The following is a 15,039-nucleotide window of genomic DNA, read 5'->3' as shown; positions in this document are numbered from 1 at the left end:
AATGCTGGGGGAGATCCACCGGGGCTGCGGGGACTTGGGAGGCGCTGGGGGGACGCTGATTGGCTCAGGCAGACTGCCGTTGCTCGATCCGAGCCCCCGGACTGACTTGGGATGAACTTGGGACGCTCTGCGGCTAAGCAGCTCGGCAGGTGGGATTGGTGGGAGTCACGTGGCTGGCCGTCGGTCTCCCGGTCAATCTTCCGATTCCGGGTTTCCCGGCCATTTTCATGTCATTTTCTACACTTTCTACACCTGGAGGCAAAGGTCACTGACTCGGCGGTATGATGCCGATTAGCAATTGGAATTACGTTTATGGTAACTCGAGTGGACTTACTAACAAATCACTCTACTCCTAGTCAACTAGTTATACAATAATTTCCATGTCAGGTTAAAGTGGCTAAATAAATTAGTTGCATAAACTTATGCCTGCCAGTCGACGCATAGGGCATTTTTCCTAGCACCCAATGAAGGCACGTTGAGTTCAGATGAATAAGACATTTAAAGAGGCAATTTGCGTCATATTGTCAGTATTACTATTCCTGTGACGGCGAGTGGCTCTTGAGATCACGTGCTTATTTTGATCTGTTTTGCTTGTTTTCACGTGGCGGTCACTTAACGGAAGTAGTAGTAGTACAACCTGTGGTCTCTGGGAAGCCTGGGGAAGGAAGAGATTGTGACTAAAGGCATATTCAGTTGAAAAATTAATTCAACGGCAAAGAGCAGGTATGTATGATAAGATTGCTGGAGCTATCAATCTCTATTTAGTAATAGCAATTTTCACACCCTGAGTGAGGCTCAGAGGTTATATATATCCGAACTGCAGTTGATTCAAACATATCAGGTTGTTTCATAAGTATTACTACTGCCGAATTACGTTGTGATTATACAGCAGCCCACAGTCCCAGATTCCCCATCCAGAAATTTAGCTAGTTTCCAGTACAGTAAGGCAGCGATGCTTGTAATCTTTGAATTATATCAAGATATGTTGACCTCGAATGTTACTTGTTGGATTCATTCATAGACACATACAGACATACATACATCAAGACCATACATACACATAGTAATTACAATTACAGTAACCGCAACAACTCCAAGTCCTTCGCCACGGCTGGACTGTTCTGCGCACAGTCCTCCAAAAACTGCATCATCTCCTGGTTCCATTGCTCCCATCCCGCCGGCAAAGTCTCCTGTAACCGTCTGTCCGAGGAGTGAGATATACAGTAGAAGAGGAGGATTTGACCGAAGAATCTACAAAAACCAGGTAAGTACGTAACAACATTATCATACGGGAGTGGTATTTGGGGTGGGTTGTTGACTTACTGAGAACAAAATGCGAATTTAATCGGGATACAGCTCTTCATGCGCTGGAAGATGCCGCCCACGACAGGCCAATTCATTGCATTGAGCAAACCACTGTGAATCTGCTCGAGATCTTTGTCTGTTAGGGCGCCGGGCGTGTGGAGCGCCTTGTAGAGGTAAGGACGGCCGATGTGGAAATTGGCGATCATATACCGGCCACGAAGCATGGCTTCGGACACGGCGATCGCCGGGGATAGGGCGTGGCGGTGGGACGGGGTGAAGGGAAGGTGTTGCTGGGAGGCTGGAGATGGTGGAATCGGGGTGCTTGGATTCGTGGCCAGGGCAGAGGTGGTGTGGTCGGGAAACTGGAGGGCGGCGGGGAGGTTGATGCGCCATTGTTCTAGTTGGTGACGGAGTTCGGCGTTGACTGCTGGGTGGGGGAATGTGCCGGAGTCGGCTGGTAGGAACGGAGTGTTAGTTGGATGAAGATAGCTGAATGAGGGTAGGGTAACTCACAATGGAAGTAGAGCGAGTGTCGGATGCGGGTTAGAATGATTCGATGGGCGACCTGCGCGAGGAAATGGTATTGGAAAAACGAATCGTCTATCTCTTCTAATGAGAGTGAGCGAGAAGCTGGAAAGCCCACGCTTTCGAAGGTGATGAACTTGGGAATCGGGACGTATTCTTCGAGTCGGGAGAGACCGCTGGGCGGGACGTGTAATTCTTGGACGAGGATGGTTTCGTTCATTAGGCAGTTCCAATATACTCGAGATTTCATATCGCCTTCCCATTCATCGAAGTGTACATCGTGACTGGCTAGTGTCAGTTTTGCGAGGACCATTTATGCGATAATAGCCATGGATGGCTTACTTGGTGAGCATGGACAGACAGCAAGTGGCCGCTCGATGGATCATAGCCCACGAATCCATGGGGCGAAGAATTTGACTGTAGTAGATGCTTTACAAAATTAGCATTCCATCAAGGATATTCGAGCGGAAAGCCTTACAATGACAAGAGGTAAAATTGGCAGCTTTGGAGATTGTTGTCACACATCAGAAATCCAATGCGCTGGCGAGCAGTGTTGAAGAAGCGCAATCCCGGGGGGTTCTCGTAGACCACCCCCATCCAGTCAGGAGGCTCGAAACGACCACTGCGTGTCCCTAGTAATGGGAAATCCCCTTCCTGGTAGGCGTGGACAGCGATGCAGCCCAGCGCCATGATGTTGAGAACCACACAACTCTCGATGTTGTAGCCAAAGTTGCTCTCAATAGCCGCGCCCAGGGTGAAAGCATAGTAATAGTTCTTGTCGATTATAGGGGTAAACAGATTAAAAGTAGTGAAGTATGCATCCGAAAGGCCCTTGACCATGGCCAACGGAAGTGCGTTCAGCCAGTTGTCCCCGGCCTGCGCCGGGAAAGGGCAGATGTACATGGGCAATTGAGGGCGCTTCATTTCAATGTCAATCACATAGTTTTTGCCCAGTTTCTCGTGTGCTTCAAGTAACCGTTGTGGAAGAATCTCCTGAGCACCTGCCCAGGAGATCACTCCATGCTGGCTGAATGAAATCGAGACTAATCCGTTTGCCTCCGTCGGATTGGGATGCAGGTGTTGGTCGTCATGCTCCACTTCGTTCAGTCTCATTGCCTCTGGCGTAAGAGCCTGAGAGGTCAAGCGTTCCAACCTACCCAAGCTGCTCGTGCTGCGAGAATGATGCGCGAGCGAGCCTATCGTCTCCGTGCCATCCAAACTACGGGGCATCTGACCCCGAAGGGATTGGATTTCCTTAGAAAGGGTCGTGGGAACATTCTCCAACTTGGTTTCCAGTCGATGCAACGTGCTCATTATCAAGCTGAGAGAATGATCTCGTCTACTCTAAGCATTAGTAACCTTGAAGAAAGGGACTGGGTGAAAGTGACTCGGCCTTACTTGGAGGTCTTGCGCTCATTGTAGACACACTCGAGATTCAGCGACTTACACAAGCCGCACTTCGGTCGCGATTCATCACATCGCGTCTTTTTAAGCCTGCAATTCTCACATGCCTAAGAAAAGTGGTTACTACTACTATCGCGCACATTACTGGCAACGGGGAAGCACCAACCACTGTGGCTATAAAGTTTCGGGGCTTTTTGCTGGGCCCGGATGCATGATGCTGCTGCTCTGAATCCCCGGGCGAGAGGCCCTGAGGGGTGTGATCCACCAGATCGGGGGACTGGGATGCAGGGCGTGGTGGGGACCCTTGATGAGGACGCTTGCTCATGGTTGAGATTGTACGCGATAACGCCCACGGCTCCCTACAATTAGTGGTGGGAATCGCACATTGTGATCCCGACTAGCTCTGCTTCCTGTTCGTGCTGGGAAGGGCTTCGACAGTCCCAATCGGCCGTTAGATTGATCGTTAGATCGGGAATGTCGTAGAATTTCTCCAGCAAAAGACTGGATAGACTCATTTATTATCTCCGATTAGTTATCAGATAGTCCCGGTGACTCAAAATGATGCCCGGAGAAGGTGCCCTTTTCCGGAGTCACCTGACTGGGCCCGTTCTCTTCCTCTTAAGCCTCGGATGCCTCATTACTATGCTCACGTGACTCAATCCACACCCAAGGAATAGGAAAGACGAGAAGGATACCAACTTTGTATATAAAATGGCTAGATTTTCCACTATAGATATTTTCTTTGAGTGAATGTACTAACTTTCTGTGATATTTACGTCATAGTACGCAGTAAATAGTTCTGGGACTGTGAAACTTGCCCAATCAGGAATGATCTCCGTCTATTATGTGCATACTCTTTGTATTACCGCACATGCTAGTCTACTTCATATTTATATTAAGATATAGTGTTTCTAAATGAATGTCCAATGCGTATGATGCTATTTGACGTAAAGAAGTCATTTCAAACTCAATCGAACTCCATCCTATCCAAGGCTTATTCTTATGCCTGATCGAGCCCCGCTATACTGTAAGATGTTAGCTAATAGCTATGCAGTTGCTTCATCTTGATCTTAGAAATGCATTGGCTGACCAGTAGTACATCTTGCTTCTTGCATGCTTCTTCATTTTGATATTCACTCTTTCTGTTCCCAATGTCCGTATGCGGCCTAGTTAACTGGTTATTTATTCGCTTCAGAACGAACCATCATTCTTTCCGGGTTGCATACTTCGTTACTTGTTCCGCCTTGATACCACTGGTCATGACGATAATCCGATTGTTAGGGCAAGTACTCAAAGAATAAGTATTATGTGTTTTAAGTGAGCTAGCTCTTCATTTTATTATCCATGTATGTACCTCTTTTTGTGGTGATCTTATCTTGTATCACGTGCAGAGGTAATTTCCTATCAGAGATAAGTAACTAGTCACATGTTTGAGCTCATTATTCAGTATCAGCTGCAAGATCATCACGTGCACGAGCTCATTCTGAATCAGCATGTCTCTAAATCGAACCAACCATTATCCATCTCCATTTAGACACAGACTGTTGCATTCAGTAAGTTCCGGGCGCCCGGCCAACCTACTTAAGGGTACGTACCAGACTAGTATTTCGCAGACTTATCTACGTCGTATTCCCCAACCCCGGGGAAGTGCCTGTCTCGGACAAATATTTTATCCGTACCGAGCCGAGGTCCGGGGTATGGATTGCCATGCTGGTCGGCCGGATGGAGAGCGTGACCGTCGCAATCAATAATCAGTCGCGAGCTTCCTTCTTTTTTTTCCCCTCTAATCCCCCCTCTGCTTCTAATCCGTGTACGCGACTTCTTTTGTAAACTATCCTACCTATAACTGCTTTTTTCTCTCCCCTCTTTCTAGAGTCGCCGCTTCTTGCTTCTTCTGCTACAGCAGACACGACTCCTCCCCGCTCCCTTCTCCCCACTTCTCATTCTCCCCGCTCATCCGCGCCAGCCACCACCATGACCGCTTCTCCGTCCGCCGCTGAATCAATTCCAGAGGAAGTCAGAGTTCCGGAGCCCAAGCCCGTTAATCAGACTATTGCTCAGATCCGGTCGCTTGCTGCTGGTGCTGCCGGTGGTGTGTGCGCCGTTGTTGTTGGACATCCTTTCGATCTGGTGAAGGTGCGCCTTCAGACGGCAGAGAAGGGCGTTTACTCTGGTGCTATCGATGTTGTGAAGAGGACTGTGGCCCGGGAGGGTCTCGCTCGAGTAAGTTATTCTGAAAGCTGGCTTTGGGCGCAGTTGCTGATCATCGGAATAGGGACTGTATGCAGGTGTCTCTGCTCCCCTGGTGGGAGTTACGCCAATGTGTAAGCTTCTCTTCTGCCACTCCTATCGCAAGTACTAACAACTCGCGTGTATTGCAGTCGCTGTCAGTTTCTGGGTAAGTTTACGAGTTTACGGGTTGTAATTTCCTTTGGCGCAGGTGGCTGACAGCTGATAGGGTTATGATGTGGGTAAAACGCTCGTCGGCAAAATGTCCGAAGTTCGCGTAGAGAACAACACCCCTCAATACACCATTGGCCAGATTTCAGCTGCTGGTTTCTTCTCTGCCATTCCCATGACCTTGATTACGGCACCCTTCGAGCGCGTCAAGGTGCTCCTTCAGATCCAGGGTCAGAACCCCCCGCCTCCCGGTCAGAAGCCCAAGTACTCTGGCGGTCTGGATGTGGTCCGGCAGCTATACCAGGAGGGTGGTATTCGCAGTGTGTTCCGTGGTAGTGCAATGACCCTCGCTCGTGACGGCCCTGGTTCTGCTGCGTACTTCGCCGCCTACGAGTACATCAAGCGCACTTTGACTCCCAAGGATGCGGAAGGAAATGTCACTGGCCAGTTGTCCATGCCTGCCGTCCTGGCTGCCGGTGGCGCTGCTGGTATTGCCATGTGGATCCCTGTCTTCCCTGTCGATACCATCAAGTCTCGTTTGCAGAGCGCGCCCGGTCGTCCCACAATCGGCGGTACGATTCGCACCGTCTATGCCAGCGGTGGCTTCAAGGCTTTCTTCCCTGGATTTGGACCTGCTTTGGCAAGAGCCGTTCCTGCCAATGCTGCTACTTTGTACGTTATTCTACCCTGACATGTTCTAGGGCTGTCGTTGCTAACATATGCCGAACAGTGCGGGTGTTGAGCTGGCTCATCAGTTCATGACAAAGCTCTTCGACTAGACGGATGCCTTGCGCACTGCAGGTACGGTGGTGTAAGTCTATCGGTTATTTGATATTGTGGCGTTCGCTGTTTCGTCATTCTGTGGAAGCATTTTGCAAGCCTGGATATTCTGTTTTTCATTTAGACTAGACGGTTTCTGGCTGTCTGTAGCGCTAGGAATCTATATTATATCAGTAGAGAATCTGTCGCGAATTTTCCCTTGGTAGACTGATAGTAGGCTATTGCCTGTCCAGAACCAGGATCAGCGCTGTTGCTAAATGACTTGTATGATAGAGTATTGACGGAGATATTATGTAGAAAAAAAAAGTGAAACAAAAAGAAAGAGTAAGATAACGGAATAGTGAGGCAATAAAGTACAGGGTCTTTCGAAAAGTCACCGAGTCGGTGATTCCAACCGACAACCCACAAGAGCGCAAGGGGCGCGACTGGTTACTTTGTTGCTACTTGGCCGGACCTCCTTGTCACGAATCTATCAGTCCCTCACGCACCAGATTCAGGGAAGGACAACACTGGCCTCTCCTGCCGCCAGAAAATCGAAGCTCTCTTCGCTGGTTGCTGTTGTGGGAGGACTGAGACTAGTACCCTCAGACGAAACATGAATCTTTTCGTTGTCTAGCGTGGACACGAACATCGCAGTCTGACGGCCCTGGTTCCCTTGCCATTGTTTGTGTCCAATCCACTCGACGCCGTCACCGGATCCCTGGATGTTTGCCTTCCGACGAGTCTTTTCGCGTTCGAGGAGCGGAAGGTCGGCCGGCCCTGATGCATTCGACTCGTCCCCACTCCCTGGCAAGGGGAGGGTTCGGTGATGCCATTCACCAAGGAACATGCCGTCGGGGTCCACATCCTGGCGGACCTTTAACCATTCCGTCATATCATCTCCATAGAGAGATTTCAGCTCCTCCCTCGTCGTCCGGAAATTCTTAGCCCAATGCGGTCTTGCACCCATTTCGCGCATAAGCCACTCAAATGCCTCGTAATACCGTTCCGTGCATGGGGGGTCCCGATGGTACGGGCGATAGAGCGTCGCATTGAGATACAGGGTCGGGCCGCTGGAAGAGGTAGGATCGAGGAACGGACGGGTTGTCTTGTTGTAGGTAGAGTCCGCGACTCTGACTTCAATGGGGCAATGCACCCACAGACCGTCGACGGAAAAAGGGATACGCGCTGTTTCGTGATCGCCATTCAACCAGGCGGAGAGACGAGTGATAGCTTCGGGGCCCTTCTCGAGCGGGAGTGCCCATTCATTGACAAACTGCGAGTACAGACAATTCATGAGGAGACCTGATCGGGCTGGTTCTACCGCCTCTGTCACGACGGCTTCCGGTTTGAAACCATACTGCAAACCAAAGACCAGCCATTCCACCCACGGGAGAATACGAGGGAAATAGTTGGCCAGGGCCAGCAGATTATGATAGATATGGTAACCGAGTGTCTCTCCATAAAAGGACTTGGGCGGTTCCCGCAGCGGGAGGTCGGTCTTGTCGGCGTGCCAGACAACGGCACTCTTCTCATAGGGCATCCACCATACCCGAACAAATTCATGCGATGTCCACAGTCCGGATGACCATTGGGCAAGCACACTCGACAGTTTGCGTCGCGTCTGTCGCCAGGCCACCTTGAACGCGGGCTCCGCCTGCAGCGTGACCTCGACAATGATACCAAGTGCACCCAGGGAGATGAGCGCAGCCCGGAAGAGCGACGGGTTATTGGTCGCGCTACACCGCACCAGCTGCCCATTAGCCAGCATGAGAGTCAGTGATTGGATACACTCGGAGATCAAGCCATGCTGGAGAGAACTTCCATGGGTACCCGTGGAAATCACGCCGGCGACCGACTGTTCATCAATGCTACCCAAGTTAGACAACATCAAGCCATGTTTCTCCAGCTGTGCGCCCAAGTCTCTCAACCGAATTCCTGCCTGAACCGTCACCACCCCGGTCTCCGGCGAAACCTCCAACACGCGATTAAAATCATCCAAGTTTATCAGCCAGGCAGAGGTGCAGGTCAAATCGGAGGGAGAGTGGCCACTCCCCACGGTGACGAGACGACGCCGGCAATGGCGAGCGAGGTTGATGAGCTTCCGAATTTCCTCGATAGACTGCGGGCGTACGTAAAGTTCGGGACGCGAATAAAAGGTCTGCGCCCAAGTATGATGGAGGTGATGGGTGGTTGCGCGAAAAGGAACCGCAGGGTCGACCCGGGAGACCTCACGCAGGATGGCGGGGTCCATGATGGAGGGGGGAGGGGAGGGAGGATCCCGTCGCTGCACGATTGATTATCTGCACGATATGCGATATGACAGGTCGGATCAGCGGTTAGAGGGGCAGAATTCTCCGTATGGTTGGAATTTTAGTTTTGAGAAACGATAAGGGGAAGAGGGACGATCGGGTATACGATCAATCACGGCATGATGAAGGAAAGGGGAGATGCACGAGATGCCAGTAGGGAATCGTCAGTAGCAACAGTTAGTGAGAGTAGTAGTAGTTTAAGTGGATTATTAGCAATTTACCTTCCAGCAAAGCGGCGAAGTTTGGCGTGAACCGGAACAAAACGGCAACTTATGCCTGAGGCGATCATAAGGCAGCAGAATGCGGGACCGGGTCGGGACGGCGGATTATCCGGCGGGACTGCATACCCTATCTAGTATCTTAGTAGACAGTAGGGTGCAGAAAAACAAAAGGTGGTATCTTTTACTACAATTGAGCACCGTCTTCGTACGTCTATCGCTGCCACCCAGCAGAACTATATGGCTATGGCCAAGACATAATCTTACACACTTACCTACGTCGGAGGTCTGAGGCTTACCCTTTCTTTCTGACTTTCCTTCCTCAAGCAGCAGCCAAACGAGCAACATGCGCTAGTGGTAGTAGGATAGGCTTCCCTAACTACCAGTAGTAAGCAGTAGTAGGCCACCTCAGCTCGCTCGCACCAATCGATTCGAGTACCCCCTCTTTTAGAAAGTCCCACCTCTCGCTCGAAGAGGTATACCAACTCGAGATCCAGAGAGGCTCTCTTAAATCATTGAAATCTATGTATGTGTTGTACATAAACAAGCAAATATATACATATACTACTTCTACTCCCCCACCGGTCATATAGAATACCACTCAAACTTTTCAAAATCCTCGCGCACAGTCTCCCCTTCCGGCACACTCTCAACCCCAGCACGTACCGCACCTTCCTGGAAATCCGCTGCCCAAGCCTTATCCCAAACTGCAGGCTCACTCAGTGTACTCCCCGGCTTTAGGGTGCCGAATTTGAAATCCAAGTGTTCCCCCGCATCGGAAGGCAGGCGCATGAAATAGCGCACACTAGGAGGAATCTCCTCCTTCACATGGGAAATCATTACCAAGGCTTGGTCGTCCGTGAGGCCACGGAAGCGAGCATCCTCGGGTGCCGGGTGGACTTTGGTCACCCGCTTAGTGACGAACTCGCCGTGGTCGATGAAGTTGAGACACTTGTCCCGGATGGAGGCAGGCATGCCGGAGAAGGCTTCGTCTAGGATGACGATATCGGGCCGGTGGACGAGAGCGCGGAGAAAGAGGACGAGGCGCTGCTGAGCGGTGCTCAGTTCGGCGAAGCGAACTGTGTCGGCGTACTCGACTCCGTGGTCGGGGTTGTAGAAGTCGGTGTCGGATTTGACGAGGGTGGGGAAGAGATCGCGGGGAGTGGTGACTTTGGTAGGTTTTTGGGAGATGCTGGAGACGTCGGGGTCGAGTTCAGCGCGGAAGAAGCGGAGGATGGCGCTGACGTCTAGGTCACGGTCATGATTGAGGGTGGGTTTGGCGAGGAAGGTTTCCGCAAAAGCGGATTCAATGGCTTGGCGGATGGTCAGTTGACGGGGGAAGAAGGCGTGGATTTCAGGAGAGGAGTGGCCGAGACGGGATTGGAGTTCGAAGATCGAGAGGCCTGGTTTCCCGGCTTCGGGGAGTCGGGTGCGGCCGAAGAGGCGGATAGGAAGAGCGTAGGTTTGGGGATGGTCCGAGGTGATGAGAGAGAGAAGAGTGGTTTTGCCGGAGCCGTTGGCACCTAGCACGGCCCAGCGCTGGCCGCGCCGGACTGTCCAGTGCAGGCCAGCTTGTGGTTTGTTGTGTACGTGCTGGGTCCAGTCGCCCAGGACGCATTTGTCACCGTATTGTACACGGACGCCGTCCATTTCAATCAGTGGTTCACCGCCCTTGATAGGGAAGGATGGGGTAGCGCGACCCTTTCCTTGTGGGGGAGCTAGCCGCATGTCCCATATCAATTGGCGATCAAGATAGCCCGCATCGATGGATTCCTTGGCCTGTTCGTACGTCTGGTGGACCCACTGGTTCTCCTTGGCGGTAGGCTTCTCATAACTGCCTAATTTCTTCCATACGTTGAACACCTTCTCCGCCTCCGCGCGGGGAGCTTGGAGCAGAACCCGGTGGGAGTTCCCCAGCACCATGATATGCGTGATCCAGTCGGGCAGGGGGTCTTGAGGCCGGAGCGCGAGAACCAATCGGGGATCCGATTTGGCCGCCAGGCGCTGGAGGAGGCTTGAGATGCTTCTAACAGTAGCGGGATCAAGGCCCATGAACGGATCATCAAGGAGGAGCAATTCCGGCTTGCTGAGGAGGGCCTTGGCAATCCGAGTCCGTCTAGTCTGACCATTGCTCAAGTTGGCAACCGGCATATCGAGTAGTTCCTCCAGCCGGAGCTCGGAAACGATCTGTGCCAGCAGCTGCTCATCGTGTATCTTTCCATCCTGCTCAGATTCCAACGGGTTCAGGGAAGTCTGGCCTTTAAGATATTGGCGGACTGACCAGTCGGTTTCCTCGCGGAGACTCTCATATCGGGCACTCAGATAGGCGCCGCGAGTGCCCCCAATGGCGCCGGAACCTTCCCCACTGAATCCGATATATTGTATTGCGTTCCCTGCAAACCGTAGGCGGTGATCTTTCTGGGCGATCTCGTCGCTGAGGAGGTACGGATAACTGCGCGCCGTGGGCGGTGTGCAAATGTATTGACCACGGAGGACATCGAGCATCTGCGTTCTTCCCCCGGAGCCAATCACCGCCCAAGTCTGCGGAGCATCACCACCGTTGTCCTCGGCGAGGGTGGATTTGGCGGGTAGAACGAAGTTGAGGTCGGGAAAGAGGGGAGGATTGCGGCCTTTTGCGGCATCTTCGGGAGTAGGATAGTTCTCGTAGAATGTGGCATTCTGGATCCGGATTAACGGCGGCGCAACGGATGAGACTGAGCGCGTGGCGCGAAGGAGGGTCGAAGACCGCAGCGGCCTTGTCCTGCAAGCTAGCCGGAACATGGCACTGCCGGGGAGAGTCTGTCGGTATTAAGTATATCTTTATATCGTATTTGTACATCCAAGGAAAGGAGAGAGTAGTTCGATTGGTTACTCTCCGGATCAGCGTTAGTCCGGATCCGATCGAGTCTTGGCATTGTTGATAATCCAAAGATAAGAGAGATGATGTAGTGATATTCGCTCGAGCTAATCAGGTATATTCATGATGGGTTTTTAGATGGCCCCGAGAAGCAAGCAGGAGATATCATGAGGTGGATTGTAAGTATTGAGTATATAATTACCTGCACATATCCATCAGACAAGCGATTAGGCGATCGAGGAATATGCGAGGGTAACTCAATTCTGGTCGTCTGGATAAGGCTGGATAAGATTACCCGCACCTGTTGTGGGGGTGCTGTGATTGTACAAGAAGTAATGGATTTGGCTTCCGCAGTGTTTCCGGGAAGATATACTACTACTATTCTCAAGATCTTGTTTCATCAGTCAAGTTCCATACTGACACCTAATGAAGCCCTAAAAAACAGTAAAATCACGGATAGGGAGATACTGTAGTTCGATAGCAGCCATTCTTGCTCCCGCCATCCAATTCAACTAATCCATATTTCCTGTACTTAGTACCAGCACATCTGCATCCTAATCCCAGTCACTGTATGTTGTCCCCTGTCCACTCTCATAGCCCCATGGTGAGAACCACATCATTTCCATAATTTGGTGACGTATGTCGCTGTCGCATCTCATGCAGTCCAGTCCCACGTTGTTCGCAATGCACGTTAAAACCGCTGTCTGATAATTGTCAATGAATTGTGCATCAAGAACAAAAACATTATATTCCTGGAAAGCAGCACATGCAAATGCAAATGCAATCCATACTAACTAAAAATAGTCTACTCACATGAACCCATACCGCCAAGAAGAAACAAAGTGAGGCTGCTACCTTTGAATTAGGACAGCACCGCAAGAGTGAGTGGGTCCAGGTGAATCAATAACTATCCAGACCCGCTGTTCCAATCAACTGTGGAATGGAGTTCAGTAGTGGTAGTCCAAAGTGGATTCTCGTTGCGCCACGAGCATGTCCACGTAGATGGACACAACCTCCATGTCCAATGGCGCGACCGTAAATCCATTCGGATATTTTTTCGGAGCAATGAGGGCTCGCGATGAAGTGGCTAGTTTTGCGACCAGACCGCCCTTTTGGCCACGACACGCCCAAATCACCCACAACGCGTTCGCTCGCTGTCTCTTTGTTTTAATTCTTGCTGAACATGTGTTTCGGTCGGTGGTTAAGGGGTGAGAAAGAAAAAGAGAGTAGGAAGAGAAAGAGGGAGAGGGTGGTCAGTTAGTTGTTGATTAGTTGATGATACGGATGTGCCGCCATGATGCCATTCATTCCACTACTCTTCGTCCTGGCGAGTATAACTTTGTTTTTCTCGCGACGTCGCTATAAGACCATCGAGAGCGCTGAGCCGCCGGTTGTCGTGAAGGGTCATACCTACTCTGATAGTGTGGATGAGACCGAGCTTCAGCCGTTGGAGAGTAAGAAAGTTGAAGATGTTCGGAGTGCTTGTATCATTGGCGCTGGACATGTGGGTAAGCGCGCTGATATTGCCTGCCAGTCCAGTATCTCAAAAGAAGAATAGCTAATGTCGGCCAGGTGCATTGACTGCGGTTGTACTCGCTTCTCAGAATCCCCACATCCAGTTCAGTGTCGTTGACAATGATGCGGGTCTCATTGATGCGTGGAACTCCGATCGCCCCCCGGTGTTCGAGCCTGGGCTGGAGGAGATGTTGTTTGAGGAAATATCAAGTATCAGTCTAGATGCGTCGGCTGTCCCGAATCAGTCTATAGCTTCAGATAGTGGTCAGCCTCGAAAGAGGAAACTGACGAACTTGACGTTTTCCACAAACATCCACGCTGGCGTGGCCGCAGCAGATTTGATCTTTCTATGTTCGGAGATATCCTCAACTATAACAGTAAGATGCCCGCTTGCAAATGGAAGACAAGGCTAATCATTGGTATAGATTGACGAAAAGGAGCGCTTAGATCTGTCGCAATTGGAATCTGCAATCCGAGCGATCGCCCAAGTATCAGCTGGCCACAAGATTATCGTGCAAAAGAGCACAGCGCCATGTGGTGTCGTTCAGCGAATGAAGAAGATAGTGAGTGTCCTTCCCAAACAGCAACAAAACCCTAACGAACGCAGTTGCGAAAAACCGCATCTCCATCCGCTTCATTCGATGTGCTATCCAACCCCGACTTTCTAGTTCCAGGCACAGCCCTTCATGACCTCCTTTACCCTCCCCGCATTATCATCGGGCACATATTCTCAGAAGACATGTCCCCCGGAGCATTAAGCGCACTAAAGAAGCTATACATCCCTTGGGTTCCAGAAGAGCGCATTATCACAATGGACGCATGGTCTTCCGAACTGGGCAAGATAGCCGCGAATGCGTTCCTCGCCCAACAAATCAGCAGTCTTCACTCGCTCAGCGCTATCTGCGAATCCACCAACGCCAACATCAACCACATAACCCAGACCCTGGGGCTACCGCAACGGGTCGGCTTTGGATTCGGCAGCTCACACTTGCAGACCGAGGTTCTCTGCCTAGTATATCTGGCCCGAGAGCTAGGACTGCAGCAAGTGGCAGAGTACTGGCGCGCTGTCCTGCGCATGAACGATTCTCACAATCGACGGATCTCCCAACGCGTCCTGTCGCAGTTATCCGGCGATCTCACAGAGCAGAAGATTGCGATCCTGGGGTTCACCCCAAAGGAGAACAACAATCAGTATTCTGTGGCGCTGGGTCTGGTCCGGGACTTGTCGAGGAACGGGGTAAAAGTGGGAATTTATGACCCGTTTATACCCACAGGCCAGTTGGAGAACACGCTGCGTGCGAGCAATGCGTCTCTTGAGACGGTCACAGTGGCTGAATCAGTGGAGGCTGCGTGCGCGGGATGCAGTGCTGTCATTCTTCACACGGACTGGGAGACGTTCGGACATGAGAAGGTTCGATGGCAGGGCATTGCGAGCCAGATGCAGAGCCCGAAGGTGTTCTTGGATCCTTATGGTGTGTTTGATCAGTTCAAGATGCAGCAATGGGGATTCAAGATGTTGCAGGTGGGTGTGAGGCAGGTTGAAGCAAAGTGATGTTTGTGATGTCATTACAATTGTCTTTTTATGATTTGATTTGGTGTTTTAGCATATGGCGCAGATGGAGGTTAGTAGGTATAATGATTCTGTGGTTGAGCGATTGATGTTTTATTTTGTGATCTCTTTGATGGTTAGCGATTTAGATGTTTTTATTTAGCGCTCTCTGTTTTGGTTTTAGTGCTTCGAATC

At 51.0% G+C, this 15,039-nt stretch overlaps 5 protein-coding genes across 5 annotated transcripts; 2 read left to right on the top strand and 3 right to left on the bottom strand.

Annotated features, from left to right (window-relative positions):
* Positions 1–1,073: 1,073 nt before the first annotated feature.
* AtWU_10625 (putative C6 finger domain protein) lies at positions 1,074–3,559 on the bottom strand (the record flags this gene model as incomplete). The annotated part of the gene is made up of 7 exons (XM_035505729.1): positions 1,074–1,251; positions 1,324–1,759; positions 1,819–2,114; positions 2,173–2,259; positions 2,309–3,169; positions 3,229–3,341; positions 3,401–3,559. The coding sequence occupies 7 exons, from the start codon at positions 3,557–3,559 to the stop codon at positions 1,074–1,076; spliced, it is 2,130 nt and encodes a 709-aa protein (XP_035361622.1).
* Positions 3,560–5,208: 1,649 nt separating this feature from the next.
* Positions 5,209–6,413, top strand: AtWU_10624 (carnitine:acyl carnitine antiporter; the record flags this gene model as incomplete). The annotated part of the gene is made up of 5 exons (XM_035505728.1): positions 5,209–5,457; positions 5,510–5,558; positions 5,616–5,632; positions 5,693–6,306; positions 6,365–6,413. 5 exons carry the CDS (start codon positions 5,209–5,211, stop codon positions 6,411–6,413), a joined length of 978 nt encoding a protein of 325 aa, XP_035361621.1.
* A 494-nt stretch (positions 6,414–6,907) lies between these two features.
* AtWU_10623 (D-arabinono-1,4-lactone oxidase) lies at positions 6,908–8,647 on the bottom strand (the record flags this gene model as incomplete). Its single annotated transcript, XM_035505727.1, has 1 exon — positions 6,908–8,647. The coding sequence occupies one exon, from the start codon at positions 8,645–8,647 to the stop codon at positions 6,908–6,910; it is 1,740 nt and encodes a 579-aa protein (XP_035361620.1).
* An 861-nt stretch (positions 8,648–9,508) lies between these two features.
* AtWU_10622 (putative ABC transporter) lies at positions 9,509–11,704 on the bottom strand (the record flags this gene model as incomplete). Its single annotated transcript, XM_035505726.1, has 1 exon — positions 9,509–11,704. One exon carries the CDS (start codon positions 11,702–11,704, stop codon positions 9,509–9,511), a length of 2,196 nt encoding a protein of 731 aa, XP_035361619.1.
* Positions 11,705–13,074: 1,370 nt separating this feature from the next.
* On the top strand, positions 13,075–14,847 carry ugd2 (putative UDP-glucose dehydrogenase Ugd1; the record flags this gene model as incomplete). Its single annotated transcript, XM_035505725.1, has 4 exons — positions 13,075–13,288; positions 13,353–13,672; positions 13,721–13,858; positions 13,903–14,847. The coding sequence occupies 4 exons, from the start codon at positions 13,075–13,077 to the stop codon at positions 14,845–14,847; spliced, it is 1,617 nt and encodes a 538-aa protein (XP_035361618.1).
* Positions 14,848–15,039: the final 192 nt, after the last annotated feature.

The sequence above is a fragment of the Aspergillus tubingensis genome (genome assembly GCF_013340325.1).
Source record: "Aspergillus tubingensis WU-2223L DNA, scaffold_13, whole genome shotgun sequence".
NCBI lineage: Eukaryota > Fungi > Ascomycota > Eurotiomycetes > Eurotiales > Aspergillaceae > Aspergillus > Aspergillus tubingensis.
This window is presented reverse-complemented; position numbering and strand designations above follow the sequence as displayed.